The sequence below is a fragment of the Phaseolus vulgaris genome, chromosome 8, assembly GCF_051622355.1.
Source record: "Phaseolus vulgaris cultivar YP4 chromosome 8, ASM5162235v1, whole genome shotgun sequence".
Classification (NCBI taxonomy): Eukaryota; Viridiplantae; Streptophyta; class Magnoliopsida; order Fabales; family Fabaceae; genus Phaseolus; species Phaseolus vulgaris.
Window position 1 is genome coordinate 6377283 of NC_143505.1, and position 17311 is coordinate 6394593.

Sequence of the window (17311 nt, forward strand, 5' to 3'; positions counted from 1 at the left end):
CTTTCAAACTCAAAAATTACCTTAAAATCTACATATCACAGATATGAATACGGACATTGACACGACACGAACACGGACATACATATAATCTCTAAAATGTAGAACACGAGACACAGATATATATTATTAATTATGAATTATATAAATTTATAAAAATATTTATATGCAGAAGTATGTTTCAGATTTTTTTAGGAGCTGTAAGATTTTTTTTTCATAACTGGTTCAAAAGAATTTGTTCCTTATATTTATAATCATAATAAAATTTTATACAATAAATTTGAGTTTTTAAAAAATTATTGTATTTATATTTTTAAAATCGTGTTAGCATTTCTAGAAATTTAACAAATATTTTTTGAATTGAACATTTCATCAATAAATATCATACGAATATCGTACTAATGTCGACATTGTTGGAGATCCCACATCGACTAGAGATGAGAGCCTTTCATAGTATATAAGTGGGTGCAAACCTCACCCCATAGAACCGGTTTTATGGGATTGAGTTAGGTTTAAAGTCCACTTCGTAATAGACATCGATACATGTGTCCTACACAAACACACCTTTAAAATAAAAGTATACAAATTTCATAGCTTACAACTACCATAAGCGTGTTAAATCGGACACCTTTTCAACTTAAAAGTCTTTTAAGTTATTTTAACACACATGGATTTGATCTCTCAATCCAAACATGCCATTGTAAAACTTTTTGAAAACTTGGCTAATATAAATATAGCATTAAAGAGCTTATTAATGGCACTTACGGAAAATAATATTTTAACTAAAAAAAAGTAACAAATCACAATCATAAGAGACATTGGGGTGACTTTGTTACTTTTGTTTTCCTTCACCGACAAGGAATGACTTTATTATTTTTATCTTTTTTTTTATATTAGGTAGAATTTTTATTTTTAATCTTTTAACAAATAAGATATTGATAATGATAGAAAATAAGACTATTTTATTTTATATAGTTTATCTTAGATATTATATTATTTATAATATTTCTTATTATTTAAGGATTATTTTAACTGTTAAATTCATTAACTTAATGAAAATGTCATGCATATTTAAAAAATATTTATTTGTATTTTATTTTAAATTTGAATAGGATTATTGTAGATATATAAATTAATAGTGAATTCATAATATAAAATAACAAATGAAAGTAAAATAAATTTAAAAAATAACTTATCTTAAAAATAATAAATAAAATAAAATTAGAAATACCCTCAACGTATATTTCATCAATAAAATAAAGTTTAAAAATTTATATAAAAATATCGTATAAATATGGTTCAATTTTTCATTTTATATTTGTTTGTTTAATAACTTTGGGCTAGTTTTGCTAAACATAGTCATAATTGAAAAAAAAATATAAAATCACAAAAACATGCTTTGCAAAAGTGAAAATATTTTAAAAGAGTTAAGTTCTTTGTATTATTATATGAACAATTGTAAAACATTGCTGAAGTAGGGAAAAAAGTACATTTGATTTCGAACTAAAATTAACTAAAAGATGAAAAACTAGCAAGTTTTAAGCTCGCTTATTAAGCTAGAAAAATTATATGTTGAAATAACTTATAGAATGTTTAATATATTTTTTAATTTAATTTGTATAAAATATTTTCAAGTATTTATAATTTTAATTTTAATTAATTTAAAACTTTTATAATTCCTTATTTACATATCAATCATTTTAATTACGTTTTTTTTTTAATTTCAACTAGTATATTTTTCACATGGGATATTGTATTATTCATCTGAAAATGTCATAAAATATTTATAATCAAATTTATAAGAATGCCATACTTTCAAGCATGTATCATACATTTATTATATCAATTCTTGAAATGGTCCAAAAATTGTGTAATGTAAAAAAATCATGATAAAAATGTATGAATTTAAAAAATATTAAAAAGTATTAAAGTGTTCGAACAAAATTTTCAGCTAGTAAAAAAAGACTATAAATTATTGAAATAACATCTGTAACATAGCCTAACTCTTTTCTTGATTTGAGAGTTTTTACAAGTGTATATAAGCTTAAAGAACATTAGTATATCCAGAAAAGAGTTTAATAGTAGATTAACTTAGTTTCTCCTTCAAGAACCACAAACTTGTAACAACAATGACTATTCATACTGTTCATCACTCTTGATGAAAACAAAATATTTTGAGTTAAAATTGTGGCTCTTGATTCTTGTCAAAAGAAACAAGGATTTGAAGGCAGTTTGATAGAAGAGGCACCAGCACCAACCCATTGAAAGACCACCAAATTGAGGCAACCACTAGAGTCATAGTCAAAGAGGGATCAGGAGGACACATTTTTACATGCCATAGATTCTAGTGTAGATTAGATTTTAATTTTTTGTCAAAATTAGATTAGAAATTTTATTTGTAATTTTTCCTTAGATAAAATTTGGCACCTAAAAACCAACCTTGGTTAAATTAGAATTTCTAAAACACCTAATTTTAACCAAGGCCGGTTATGTTTAACCAAGACACATTTTCTACATATTTCATATTTAACATGTGTTAAATGTTTTTCATCACATGTTAAATATGCTACATGTGCTAAGTCTAAAAATGGGTGCCACTTTCAAAGTTTTTTTCATTTGAAATTCCCTCCAATTCTCTTTTCATATTCAACCCACTCTTACTATATATAGAGGAGCTTAGGTCATGTAAATTCAAGATTAATTTGAGTAATGAAATGCTACCAAAATGTGTCATTCTTACTCCCTTTGTTAATATATTTATTTTTCTATTTTAAATTATTGGGCTTTGTTTGTTTGACCAAACTTTCCTTTTCTGTTTCAGCTAGGTCTTAATCTTTTTCTTATATATACACCATGTATTTTACTCTCTAATAGACAAGTGAATAAAAGTTTCTTTTATATTTATTTTTCTCTACAATTAGGGTTCATCAAAACCTCTCTTTCTTTATTACGATTACGTGCGATTACGTACGCTACATTAAAGCATCACATCAGACAAGGAATATTCATCTTCATTTACTGTAATACCCTTGCCTAAAATCTCTCTAGATTTAGGTCTTTAATCTTCAACCCTTTCACCTATAAAAAAGAGTTGGTCGAACCTCTCTCACTCTCCTACTCTTCATGCACCTCCAAGGCTACCACAACTCCTAGGAGAGCCTTGATCCACCTACAACCCATTGAAGCTTCCGCAAACCACCACAAAAACCGTAAAAGAGAAGAGCTCAATGCCATCACAACTTGTGTTAGCTGAGATTAGAGGATGTTCAGTTCCTTCATCAATTATTTAGGGTCATAAATAACAAGAGTATAGCAGTTTTTGAAGCAGAGAAGTACTAACATACCAGCTTTACAAATTAATAAGCTTACAAATAGGTAAGTAAGACATGTATTAACTTGTAGTAAAGATCATTTAAGTCTTCCATAAACTAATAATTTTAACAATCAATACACTGTGTCTAAATTGATTTCTCAAATCATTAGTGTGATTATACTGTGTAGTTCACCACTATTGGCAACATAACCCTGTAGCATCTGCAATTCACTGTAGGGTTGTTCTTAGCCATGATGGGTAGATATGTGCCTTATCTTCCTGTTGTGCAAGGTACATGACACATGTCCTAACATGAAACATAGCTTATTACTTATTCATTCTCTTCAAGTACACAGTGAACCTTTTATCAGACTGATGTCACTTCACTTCGAGAAAAGAAGAGACCAGAAGGACCTCCATTAGGTAGCAGAGCCAACCTTACAACACTTTCAGCACCTTCTTCAATACTAAAATAGCCAATATTGAAGTTTAAATCTGTTTTCACAAAGCCAGGGCAAACAGCATTGATGCAGAAAGATGGGTACTTCTTGGCAAGGACTCTTGTGTAGGCAGTCAAAGCAGCTTTTGAGACTATATATGCAGAAAGCACATCTGGCCACCCATTGGTTTGTAATGAACCCTCTTTAAAACCATTTAGAAACTGATTCAAAACTTCTTCCACCTTTTCTTCTGTTAAGCTTTCAACATCACTTAGGACTCCTCTAGCCGATTCATTTGGTATTTTCTGCATCAGCATGAACAATAGTATATCAAATACATCAAAATGACTGAAGAAATATCACATAGTAAAAGTTGGCTAGCCAGATTGTGATGCAAGACACAGGACACAGTAACAAGTTCATGCATATTAGTTACATATACCTCCAACTTCCCCATGACGGAGGAAACATTAACAATCCTTGGTGAGTCTGACAATTCTAGAAGGGGAATAAATGCTTCACACATTAATTTGGCTCCATAGTAATTTGTTCTAATGCTTGATTCTGCAGATTCATAAGTTTCATGTGCGAATTTTCTCCAATCAACACTGCCAAGTTTTTCCTGTTGTCAAAGAGAAGAAAGTTAACCTCTTTCCTTACCGCAAATAAGGGTAGACATCTTCAAATAAAAATAAAAAACTCTTTATAATTAAGATGTCTTTTGCAAGAACGAAGATTAAGTTCCATCCGAAGAAATTTGAATATAATTAAAATGTAAGGCCAGATATTTCTTGGACAAGGAAATGTTTATTATGACAGAATCACATAGAAACATGGATGAGAGAATATCATTGGCCAAAGAAAAATAACTGAGTGGTGGATGGAGCTACACATTTTAAGATGGTGTCAAAGTTTATTCAAACTTTTGTTGGTGGGGCTATTTGGCCACCTATATTATTGATCATTATTAGACCACTTGTAGATGTTTAATTTGCAAACTTCACACTCAAAATGTCTAGTCATTTAGTATGAGGAGAATGTTGGAAATCCCATGATGGCTAGTAATATGATCGAAATAAAGTATATAAACTGAGAACTACCTCAACTCTTAAGCTATCTTTAGGGTTAAGTCCAATTCCAAATTCTAAGAGTGAGTATATGTTGTATTTTTGAAACTTTGTGCCCATCATGATTAAAAGCTCTACCATTGTTGATCTTATGCTTACAAATGTTAAATTGTGCTAAAATTTGTCTTCTTTTATAACCCCCAATGTAGGATGTTTGGCCTATCGTCTATGCAAACTAAAAAGCTGCAGACAATACATTCTAGAAAACCATTCACAAACTAGATCAAAAGCCTTCAATCAAATTACTATAAATTAACGTTTCCTAGTGAACTTTCAGCTCTCAGGTTTGAAGACGAACTGAATATTATATATAACTTGGAATACATACCCCTGCAGCAGCTATAGCATCATGGTCAACACTAGTTCCACTGACTCCTGCATTATTCACCTAATCAGAATTCAAACATTAATCATCATTCATTCCAACTTCCAAATAGGTATGTGCATGGTAATGGAAAGAAAAATGAACTATACAAGGAACACACAGCAGAAGAACAGTAAGATCCAACCGATCTAAGAGTTGGTACTGGACAAGTGCTTGCTAACTAAAAGTTTCAATTATTGAATACGAACATGGATGAAGTCATGAAACGAAATGAACTTCCAAAAATGAGGATTTAGATGCTAGCCTGTTCTTAAACCTTTTTCTCCTTCACTGTTTGGCTCTGTAAGGAGGATGCAATTACAATCCTTGATTTAGAAATTAAGGGTTTAAAACTGTGATAAAATATTAGTGCATCCAGAACAAATTCGGCATATATTATAATTTAAACTGAAAATTTTTCAAAAAGTCAATGGCTGAAACTGTATTTCATCCTTCAAACTTCACCAACTCATTGTATTTTATAGGTCAAATTCCTACCCTTCTTCACAATATGTACCATCTTAATTCATATAATAATCTTCATCTTGTGATAGCATTCTCCTTCTAACAGACAGAATAAGATGTGTGTGCCTGCCCTGGTGCTTCTGCTGGGATCGACAAGAAAAAGGATGAGGAAACATATAATAAGATGCTAAAACTTTATCATACCAAGATATCAAGTTTCCCAAACTGGGTTTTGATGAAATTTGCAAGGGATTCAATGCTTTTAGGGTCAGTCACATCAAGCTGATGAAACACCACTTGGTCAGACGCACCAAACTCTTTCAGTTTTTCAACAGCTTCAATACCCCTTTTTTCATCCCTTGCTGTTAGCACCACAGTGATACCATTAGAAATCAATTGCTTGCAAATCCCAAATCCTATCCCTTTGTTTGCTCCTGTGACAACTGCATACCTGTAACATAAATCAATCCATCAAAGTTATGGAAAAATAAGCACTTAAAATTCTTTGTTATTCTATGATTGATTAAAATTTGTGCACCATATAATATGGATGATGAGACTTGAAGAAACATGTACCTTATGGTTGCTGCTGCCATTGTTTATGCAAGAGACCTTTGTGAGCTTTTGGAAATTTGACACCAGTTTTAAGAGGTGAGTTCACCAGCTCTTTTCTTTTATGTCAACTTTTTCTTCAACTTCTGGAACATATTTCTTGAGTTTGACTTTCAGTATTGGAAACAAAAGTCACGGTTTGTTTATTTATTTGTTATTTTCTAAGAAATTAATATGTTTATTTTGGACACAAAAAATTTATTTACTTGATAATATTATTTCAAAAAAAAATTTTGGCATGTTAAAGTTATTTGTGGTTCATACTTTTTCATGTTATTTCACAAAATTGAAAAGTTATTAATAAATTTTATAAGGGATTCTTGTGAATATATATTGGTTACTAATTTAGTTAGATTTCATACCATCGATACGAGAAAATTATTAATTAAAAATTAGTTTTAAAAATAAAAAACAATTAATTACTATATTAATTAAATTAAATGCTATTTAAAAATTCAAAAATTATTAATATTTAAAATAATTTATAAATTAATTTTTAGATAAATTTATTTATTTAACTATTAAAGTTTTAACTACTCCTTTAAAAATTTTAAAGTTAAAAATTTTAAAGTTAAAAATTTTAAAGTAGTTAATAGTTAGTTAAATATCAATTTAAAAATTAGTTTATAAATTTAAAAATTACATCACATACTATTAATTTTTTTCCTAAAATAGTATTTAATTTAGTTAATAATTTTTTTCTATAATTAATTTTTATTTAATATTTTTTTAGTAATGTATAAAACATGTAATATTTTATTTTATTTTTTCATTATTAATCACTCAATTTATTTTATATAATTCATCACTCAAATTTATTAATAATAATATATCAAATATAGTTTTCATTTATATTAGTATTAAAAAGTCATGGCTGAGAAACAGAAAATATGGAAGAAGTAAAATAGAAATATATTAAAAATGAGGAAAGTTAGCTCACGTGGTTTATTTACCCAGTCCTAATTGCACTAATTTATTATCCCTATTTGATTGGAAAATATTATCATGTTAAACATATATTAAAAGTATTAAAAGAGTAGGATAAATGATAGTTAATAAAAAATAGTTATAAATTAAAAGTATTTTAAAAATTCAAATTAAAACTTTTAATTTTTATGTTCATTGTAATCAAATTTAAATATGTAAATAGTTCTTATGGCAATATATATGTAATAAAAATCTAAGCAGAGAAGTTGTTCTTCATTATTGAGTAATTCCTCTTTCTGGAGTGTACTGAAGAAAACTGTAATACACAGAAAAGCATGAAATCACAGAACTTTTATTCATCAAACATGCCACAAACTTACTAGCAGAAACAGAACCTACATAAATTTGGTGTAGAAAATAGCCTTAATATAGACTCTGGATAGAACTAAATTAATTTTCATGACTATCTACTTACTTATTCAGAACTTTCTGCTAAATAAATGGATATTCAATGATCAAAAGGGCACTACTTCACCCTGAGAAATGAAGCAACCAGAAGGAACATTACTTGGCAACAGTGCCAACATTACAGGAGTTTCAGAACCTTCATCAATGCTTAATAGTCCAGTGTTGTTGTTCATATCTGTCTTGACAAAGCCAGGGCACACAGAGTTTATGTGAAAATGTGGATTTTTCTTGGCCATAATCCTTGTGTAAGCATTCAAAGCTGCTTTTGACATTGTATAAGCAGAAGCAAAAACTGGCCAACCTTTGATTTCCAATGATCCCTCTTTGAAATCTTTCTGAAACTCTTTCAGTACCCTATCTATTTTTTCTATTGTAAGGTTTTCAATGTCACTGAACACTGTTCTAGCCCACTCATTAGGTATGTTCTGAAACAGTCAAAGAACAAAAATAATAAACCATCTTAACATGTTCTATCATGTGTCACTTTACAATTTATGCTCTATTTACTTAAACAATAAAACAATTTTAAATATGAAATAATAAATCAGTATACCTTCAAGAGCCCTGCTCTGGAGGAAATATTGATAATTCTTGGTGAAGTGGATAGCTGGAGAAGGGGAATAAGAGCTTCAGTTATCCTTTCCACACCATAGAAGTTTGTTTCCACACATTGTTCAGCTAACTCATATGTTTGATACCCTACTTCACTCCAATCAACTTTTTCACCATTTCTCTACAACAAATATGCCATTTATAATCAGTTTCTTCTCCATTACAATACACAGAGACCGATAGGTGAATATGGAACATACCTGCATTTTACATGGCTCTAAAACAAGGAAATGAAAAGATAAATTGTTGGTTTGAGGAATGAGGAGAATGATTTTAATCAACCTTGCTAACTCAGAAATAGTACTTGACTTTCAGAGTACAACATTTTATAGCTTGATCAGAATAGGAGTAGATAGATTAAGAAAAGCAAAAAAGAACAAGCAAACCAACCCTTCTAAGTAAAGCGTCACCATCTAATAATTTACCCCCAGTAACAGCTGCATTATTCACCTGCATCAGTACCAAAAAAGTGAAGATTTTAAATAACATGGTGAAAAGGAAGTTCCTAATTTTGATACATTATTATGAATGTAATGTGAAATCTACACTTCACTATATCATTTTATAGATTTGACAACACTTCAGGTGTATAACTCAGTATTTTTATGTGACAATCAAATAGTTACTTTGCAAAGAAAAACAAGAAATTATGATTGATACCAAGATATCAAGTTTCCCAAATTTGGTTTTGATGAAATGAGCCAAGGCAGCAACACTAGCAGGGTCATCCACATCAAGCTGATGAAAAACCAGAAGGTCTGAGAGACCAAACTCTTTCAGTGTTTCAACAGCTTTCAAGCCCCTCCCCTCATCTCTAGCTGTTAGCACCACCACAATCCCATTTGAAGCCAACTTCTTACACACACCAAAACCAATCCCTTTGTTTGCTCCTGTCACAACAGCATACCTGAAAGATAGTTCAGAAAGTAATCACTCTGTGGTTAGAACTTAGAAAGTCTATTCAGTTAGTAGAAAAAAAGAGTATATTATATTGATAATTTCTCACACTTTGTCAGATTGCTTCTAATATTCCATCTTTTTCAATCATACACTAGTTTCTTAATTGTTTGAAAAATATTATACAGACACTTCTTTCTTATATATTATACTAACATTTCAATAGGAAAACGTTATACTATATATCCCTACAAAGAAGTTAAGTGTAATGTTTAATCTAAAACAAAATCTCAGATCTTAGTCTAATATACTTAGAAACAAAAACTTAAGGTAAACAAAAGTTAAACCTTTTTGCTTCCTCCCCCATTGCACACAGCAACTAGAAGATGATAACTGTCTATCAACCTTTAATGCATCACAATGATCAACCTTATTAATAAGCAGTGATTCTTCAACTTTGGCCTTTTTCTTTGTTCAAAATATGAACTAAGAAATATACACAACAATTGGATGTTTGTTACTTTCAATGTATCATGTTTGTTAATGTCAATGTATGTTTTTACAAATTTCAAAACATGTTGACCAATTTCCTTTTGGATTTGGATATTATAGACGGCTGTTGCAACCCATTGATTCCATGCCCTAGTCATTGAAATTTAAATTTGGATGCTTATATTTTTTTATTAATTAAATTATAACAATAATCAAATTATATAAAACATATCATTCATAATTCTTTTAATTTTAAAAATTTACAAATTTTTATTTATTATTTTCTTTGCCGATAATTTTTTTTTTCTTATTTGCATATTCTTATTAAGATTAAAAAAAACAGTTTTTAAAACCAAACTAAACTATAGTATCATTCTTAAAATTTATTTATAAAAAGTAATAATTTTTATATATGGATATAATATATTCGTATTTATTAAAATAAACTATAAATCTATACGCTTAATATAAATATGTGAATCAAATAATAATAAATAAAAACTATAATTTTAAGAAAGATGAAAATATGAAAAAAAATAAATTGTTTCACTTAGTAAGAACTTTTCCTCGTCTAACACATCGAAATTAATGATTTACCAGTATTGAGAATGAAACAAATGACGTAATTGTTTTAATATAATTAAGTTTATTGTATTATAAATTTGAATTTGTTTAATATATTTTTTACTATAAAAACTATATTGCATTATATTAAGTTTTTTTACCACATTACATGACATTTTAAATTTAACTATTATGTTGACTATGTTTTTCACAATATATCAATAACTGCACTTAGATAATTTATAAATTATATGTCTACTAGTATTAATAAAAGGAAAATCAGTAAGTAATTGTATTCACTAAAATAGTGGTTACAAACCATAAATATTTTTTAAAAAATTTAATATTAACTTTTTTTAGTTTTAAATTTAGATAATTATAAAATGAGAAAATAACTAAAATAAAATATTAATATAAGGATAAGATAAAAAAAAAAGTTGTCCACATAAAAAAAAACAATTATAATGAATAATCCATATATATATATATATATATATATATATATTAACTGGCTATTTTGTGTTGTACTGGTATGGGCGAGATCGAGATTCAATCTTCCTGACCGAGATTCGTCTACCTCCGAGACCATGGAAATCACCACGAACTGCCCGACCGACCGACACATAAATTCATTAACGCTCGCCAAGGTCAGTGAAGTTAATCTGTCATTAGGTATTCCATAAGTGTGATCCATTCCACTAATCAAGCCCCAATAAGATAAATCCATTAAAATAATATAAATAACACACATTCTAAAAAGAAAGGTACGTCATTTATTACTGTGCACTTAGTAGGAACATGTGTTAATAATTAGATGATATGATATTAAGATAGACTAGACTTGTTTAATTTTAAAATAATAAAAAATAAATGTATTCACACTCTATATGAAAATTTAATCAAATCAAGCTTGCATATTCAAACAATTATGAAGACAAAGAGTTAAATTGAAACATATAATTTAAGAATTGAAACATATAATTTAAGTTTGATTTACAAGATAAAATATTATTTGTCTAACTTTTATTAACTGATTATTTTTAACTTACTACACGATTGCAAGTTGGTACCAATAATATGATTGAAAAAAAAATACATATTTAACTAATATAATTTTTATTTTTTGAGTTTTTTTTCACGCTGTGTGGGAGCGTTAGAAAATTAGATTGGTTGATTTTGAAACCCTAGGGTTTTTTTTTTTGGGTTTTTCAACGTTACTTGTGTCTTCTTATTTTGCCATCTCTCTGTTTTCAAAAGCATCTGAGGAAGAGAAGAGAGAGGATCCGTGTGTGAAGTCAATTCACTTCATCTCAGGTACGCTCTTCTAAACCATTCTTCAATTTTTCACTCTCACTATCACAACACTGTTCCTTCTTTTTCTATATTTTCTTTACTTTTCTTGTATATTATATTCTTTTGTGAATCTTGATTACGTAGCCTTTTCATGCACCTGGTTGAGGTCAAATTCCAGAGGTTTAGTTTAGGACCGAATTAGAGAGGGTCAATTGGAATTTCGAGAGAGAATTAACAGCTCATTCCTTTTTTATTACATTGTGTTAACTCACCGTAAGCTGTTTGTGAAAATGCTTCAGTGAGGAGGGAAATGGATGCCTTATACGGTGCCTGTGTGTGTGATTGATTGAAGTTATTCTGTTTTTCCTTGGCAGGTTTTTGAAGTTAAGGTAAAATGAGTGGAACTGAGAAAGGAGGATCAGGAACCACAAAAACCCCTGCTGATTTCCTCAAATCCATTCGTGGAAGGCCGGTTGTCGTCAAGCTCAATTCCGGTGTTGATTACCGAGGTTTCTCTCTTCATTTACTACTTTTTTTCGTGTTCCCTAGATACGCAGATCATGATTTTTTGCTAAATGTTGATAAAAAGTTAAAGACTGTTAGTGCCGACATGTTTTGGTTTATTTTCTTTCATATTTTTGTATTGGGTGTGTATGGGTTTGTTTGCTTGTGAATTAATGGATATATCGGGGCTGGATATGATGTATTGATATGTTAATGCTTGGTCCATATTTTCTTGTCACAGTTTTTTCTGCTTTGTTGAGAGAAAACCTGATGATTTGGCTGATTGGATAAGAAATTTTTTTATTTAGTCAAATTCTTGATCTCAGATATTGATTAAGATTTCTGGGCAACCTGTGTTTGAGCCCTGCCCAAAATTGTTGGAAACTTGTATATTCATACAGGCACCTTTTTAACTCATGTTTGAAGATAGTAGTTTATGTATGATATGTTTCCGAGAGTATTTGAAAAGGAATTGATGATTAAAGTGACAAAACGAGGGAGAGTAGTTCAAATTATGACCTTCAATGGATTATCAAATTCAATGTTTGATGGATTTGCATTGTGAATTTGCATATTGGTGCCCATGTCCACTGTATAGTTTTGTATCTGTTATGTTATGCTTTCTCTGTATGCATGAGGTAGGCTCACTCGTTTTGGCTAATCGTGCAGGTATACTTGCCTGTCTAGATGGTTATATGAATATTGCAATGGAGCAGACGGAGGAATATGTCAATGGACAACTGAAGAACAAGTATGGTGACGCTTTCATCCGAGGAAATAATGGTACTAATATTTGAAAAGCAATGTTACACACACACACATATATATATATATTTGGAAAATTGAAATATTATTTTTTATTCACAATAGATATTTTGTTGAAGAAATAATTGGAAACTTTATTTTATTTGATGCAGTTCTATACATCAGTACCTCAAAGAGGACTCTAGCAGAGGGGGCGTAGAATGTATAGGAATGTTGATGTTTTTTTTATGTTTGGAACACGCGAATGAATTTTTAGAGACTGCCTTTATGTTGCAACTCTTCCTATTGTAGACGATTTACCCTGGTTATGTGTAAGCCAAAGCAGTATGGTCAGTTTGTAAAATGCATGTTGACATATTTTGATAGAATTTTTAGCCTGCTTTGAAAATTCAAATTTGTAATAGAAACTGCCATCACTTTGATTTTTCTTTTAGTTTTCTTCAATGACATGTTACTATGTTATATATTATGCCTATGCAAATCTTCTTTTGGGTAGTTCTTCACTTTGGTTGGATGGCTCAACTTGTCTCAACATAACTCGTAGAGGGTCAAACTGTCAATGTGGTCTGACCTCTAAAGTTAACCATTATAATCCAACAAGTTTGGGCCCCTCATACTGTAATGAGTATGTTCTTCGAGCGATGTTTGTAGATTCAGAAGGGTAGTTATGGATAGTGATTGTCTGGTTTGATTTGATTGAGCATAAACTCTGTTGAATAAGTTTGAAACATAAGTTTTGTCGTTTTGTTTAACCAATTGAAATCTGAAAAGGTTAAAAATAAATACAGAAATAAATTTAAAAGGTTAGAAATTGATTTTATTTTTACTATAGCATGTAGTGAAGGGACTTTCCGGGGTCTGTTTCTTCTTGAGCTCATTTACTGTTTTCTTTTTTCAATGCTGAAAGAAAATACGGCCAATAACAGTCATGGTCGACTTCTAATTTGAAGTATTTACTAAATCTAACTCAAGTTTGCACAATGTAACAAATAACATTTTCTTTCTGCTCAAAATTCCTTGAAAATGAAAACAAGAAAACAATGAAGTGGCATGTAAGTAATTATCAAATATAAAATTCACCTAAGCATCTTCTCCTTTTGTTCTTTTCTTTACAACGACGCCCATTCAATTTTGATAATTTGCTAGTATGGGATGGTTGTGGCAATGAGATACGTTAGTGTATGTTCGGATCAACATTTTAGTTTTTCTTTTTTGTCTCTAATTTTGAATTTTGAATTGTACTACTTTAACTCCTTCGAGTGCTAGTTAATTTTTTTCTTTCTTTTATAAAACATTATCCAGAACACACAAATGAGCGTAATTTGATTTTGATTTTGATTTCTATAAAAAAAATTGTTTAAATTTTGTCGCTCAAAATTTTAAAGCTTATAATTTTAGTCTTTATAAAATAACAAATTTTGACTTATTTACATTTATGGACTTATATATATTTATTGTCTAACCAGTAATCAGTAAATAGTAGGAGTGTTTCTTTCTCACTCAACGAAAAAAATATTAGGTTAATGTTTGGCAGTAAACATGGAACAGTGGTAAACTTAACATGGCATAGATATTTTATATTAGATTATTATGAATGTAGGAATAGTTCATCTCATGTACTTAAACCATAAAAACTCAAAAAATTTACAAACATGAACAATGTGAGAAGATAAAGGTCCAACTTGCAAGTAATCCTCCACAATTCCACTCAACACATCACATAAGAGTAAAACATGATAAAAAAAAGGGAACATATGAGCAAGAGGCACTTTGTGCCATTGCAATTTATTGTTGTTACTCCATGAATGCAAAGCTTTTAAAATCATTTAAAAGTTGGACAATTCTTGCCTAACATAGAAAAGGCCAGAAGGGGAACCATCAGGCAAAAGTGCCAATCGCACAACACTAGCAGCACCTTCCTCAATAGATAAGATGCCAGAATTTTTGTTGATGTCTGTTTTCACAAAACCAGGGCACACACTGTTTATGTACATGTTTGGATGCTTCTTGGCTAGAATTCTTGTGTATGAGTTCATGGCTGCTTTTGAGACTACATAGGCAGACAAGAAGGTTGGCCAGCCTTTAGTTTCTAAGGAATTTTCTTTGAAGTCTTTGATTAACTCTTTGAGCACCTCGTCTATTTTCTCTTCAGTAAGATTTTCAGCATCATTAAGCACCCCTTTAGCCCATTCGTTTGCTATGTTCTGCAACATCACCATAAACAAAATTTTGTGAATGTTTACAAGGGAAAGTAAACCATCTCTCATGAATTAGTTTGGCATTCTTTTACCTTTAAGAATCCTGCTTGAGAGGAAACATTCACAATCCTAGGAGACTTGGATAATTGCAGAAGGGGAAGAAATGCCTCAGTTGCTTTCTTTGCGCCATAGTAGTTTGTTGTTAGGCACTCTTCAACCATCGCACAAGTTTGAGTGAGTTTCTCCCAGTTAAATGCTGATCCCTCATCCTGAATTCATGTTGAAGAAACTCAAAATAATAATAATAGAGGCTCCAGAGACAAATATATAAATACATACACAAACTCACCACTTCATCCAGATTGACACCACTTATTCCTGCATTGTTCACCTGCACAAGAATTTGTTATTCTTAAAAGGTTAAATTGATTTGTTCATATTAAGCTAAAGGATTTAAGGATAACAATTAGCAGACAAGTTCTTATTTACATTCAATAAATACAAGATTCCCTCATATTTCCAAATTACAATCATTAATTTGCTTTTTTACTGATAAACAGAAAAAATGAGAAATTGGGTCTTCATACCAAGATATCAAGTTTTCCAAACTGTGTCTTTACAAACTCAGCTAGAGAATTAATACTAGCAGAGTGAGTGACATCAAGCTGGTGAAAAGTCACCAAATCAGAGAGACCATACTCTTTCAATCTCCCAATGGCTTCTTGGCCTCTGATCTCATCTCTGGCTGTGAGCACCACCTTGACTCCATTTGAGGCCAACTGTTTAACAGTCTCAAACCCTATCCCTTTATTTGCTCCAGTAACAACAGCATACCTTTCACAACAAACCACACATTTTTATAACTCATGTAAACATTCATAATAGTGCTGGATCTAATCAGAAAAGTCTAATAACACCAAAATAGCGTATATAAGTACAAATAATTTTTCTCTCCTGGTTTTGGTAGATTGGACTTAGTTCAAATTATAAACTAAACAATCATTTTAGTTCTAAAAATTGAAAGACGCTATTGTATTAGTTTCTGAAATTAAAAAAAAAAATCAAAGAAGTTCGTAAACTTCAGTTTCCAAGTCACATATTTTTAAAATTTGAACTTATATACCACTGTAAATTTGTATTTTCGGCAAACCCTTTTTTTGGATCTGACAAATGTTAGCTTTTATCAGTGAAAGATTCAATCTTCTTGCCTATCGCTCCTTTTCATCAACTTTTACTGTCAAGTGAAGCTATTTTCAGGAACTTAGAGACTACTTTAACAGTAACTTCAAATAAATTGGTGTTTATTCCAAGTTATAATAGTGTGACCACGACTAAATGAAGAAAGCACGGGCTAAAGTGGTGCAATACTAACCTTAGTTTTGGCTCTGCCATAGAAATGTTGAAACTCAATGGATGGGCTAAAGAGGGAGATAGCTATATTGGATAAAAATGTTTGTGGTTTTCTCCAAAACTTGGTGGCAAACTTAATGAAGTGTGTGAGCTTGTTTCATTGTTGATTTTGTCTTTTCTTTGCATTGCTTCATTGTTTTTGACACGTACAAAATTTTGTAGTGGAGGTGGCTCATTGGCGCAAGTGGGGACGTGGGTGCATCAACAACGTACAAATATTTTACATAAGAAGCCATTGCACTTTGCCATATTCACTTGTAAAGTGTATTTTGGTAGCAAAATCATTATTTTAAAGTTATGGTAAGTGACTATTAGTTTGGTGCAATGATTGTTTTTCTTGAATAAGGAGTAATTTGATAAATATTTTGTTTTGTCACCATTTACGATTTTTTGTTATTACATTGTCTCTCGTGCTGCTGTGTTGTTAGATTGTCCGCTGAAACTATTTAATCTGTTCGTTCATAATAAGAATGTATATATTATATCATTATAATTTGACAATCAATATTCATATATATAAATAAGGTTAGTCCAATATAAAAAAAAAATATAATTCATCTATCTAAAATCCAAAAATTAAAAATAATATAATTAATTTAAAATTTTTTATCTCTTTTCTTTATCATCTTTGAAAAAAACATTTTAGTTTAAATTCATTTAAAAAAATTAATAACTTTACAAAATTTCACATTATATAAAGATATGATAAAAGATTAAATAAAAACATTTTCCCTAAAACATTTATAATCTAAATATTATTTATTATATATATGATTTATTTCTTATTTCTTATTTCTGATAATAGAAACTTATACCATAAGTTTGAATTTCTTAAAAATAACTTGTTATTTTTAAAATTAGTT

General features: G+C 29.8%; 4 protein-coding genes across 4 annotated transcripts; 1 reads left to right on the top strand and 3 right to left on the bottom strand.

Annotated features, from left to right (window-relative positions):
- Positions 1–3330: 3330 nt before the first annotated feature.
- Positions 3331–6438, bottom strand: LOC137823473 ((+)-neomenthol dehydrogenase). The gene is made up of 5 exons (XM_068628629.2): positions 6283–6438; positions 5911–6157; positions 5206–5265; positions 4193–4372; positions 3331–4055 (listed from the first exon to the last, which is right to left on the bottom strand). Exons 1-5 carry the CDS (start codon positions 6300–6302, stop codon positions 3678–3680), a joined length of 885 nt encoding a protein of 294 aa, XP_068484730.1. The 5' UTR covers positions 6303–6438; the 3' UTR covers positions 3331–3677.
- A 1177-nt stretch (positions 6439–7615) lies between these two features.
- On the bottom strand, positions 7616–9701 carry LOC137825793 ((+)-neomenthol dehydrogenase). The gene is made up of 5 exons (XM_068631583.2): positions 9570–9701; positions 8986–9232; positions 8716–8775; positions 8267–8446; positions 7616–8138 (listed from the first exon to the last, which is right to left on the bottom strand). Exons 1-5 carry the CDS (start codon positions 9587–9589, stop codon positions 7761–7763), a joined length of 885 nt encoding a protein of 294 aa, XP_068487684.1. The 5' UTR covers positions 9590–9701; the 3' UTR covers positions 7616–7760.
- Positions 9702–11423: 1722 nt separating this feature from the next.
- Positions 11424–13309, top strand: LOC137825424 (sm-like protein LSM6A). The gene is made up of 4 exons (XM_068631093.2): positions 11424–11592; positions 11946–12080; positions 12745–12858; positions 12993–13309. The coding sequence occupies exons 2-4, from the start codon at positions 11966–11968 to the stop codon at positions 13037–13039; spliced, it is 276 nt and encodes a 91-aa protein (XP_068487194.1). The 5' UTR covers positions 11424–11592; positions 11946–11965; the 3' UTR covers positions 13040–13309.
- Positions 13310–14502: 1193 nt separating this feature from the next.
- LOC137825425 ((+)-neomenthol dehydrogenase) lies at positions 14503–16580 on the bottom strand. Its single transcript, XM_068631094.1, has 5 exons — positions 16411–16580; positions 15626–15872; positions 15388–15429; positions 15131–15307; positions 14503–15044 (listed from the first exon to the last, which is right to left on the bottom strand). Exons 1-5 carry the CDS (start codon positions 16428–16430, stop codon positions 14667–14669), a joined length of 864 nt encoding a protein of 287 aa, XP_068487195.1. The 5' UTR covers positions 16431–16580; the 3' UTR covers positions 14503–14666.
- Between the last annotated feature and the right edge of the window lie 731 nt (positions 16581–17311).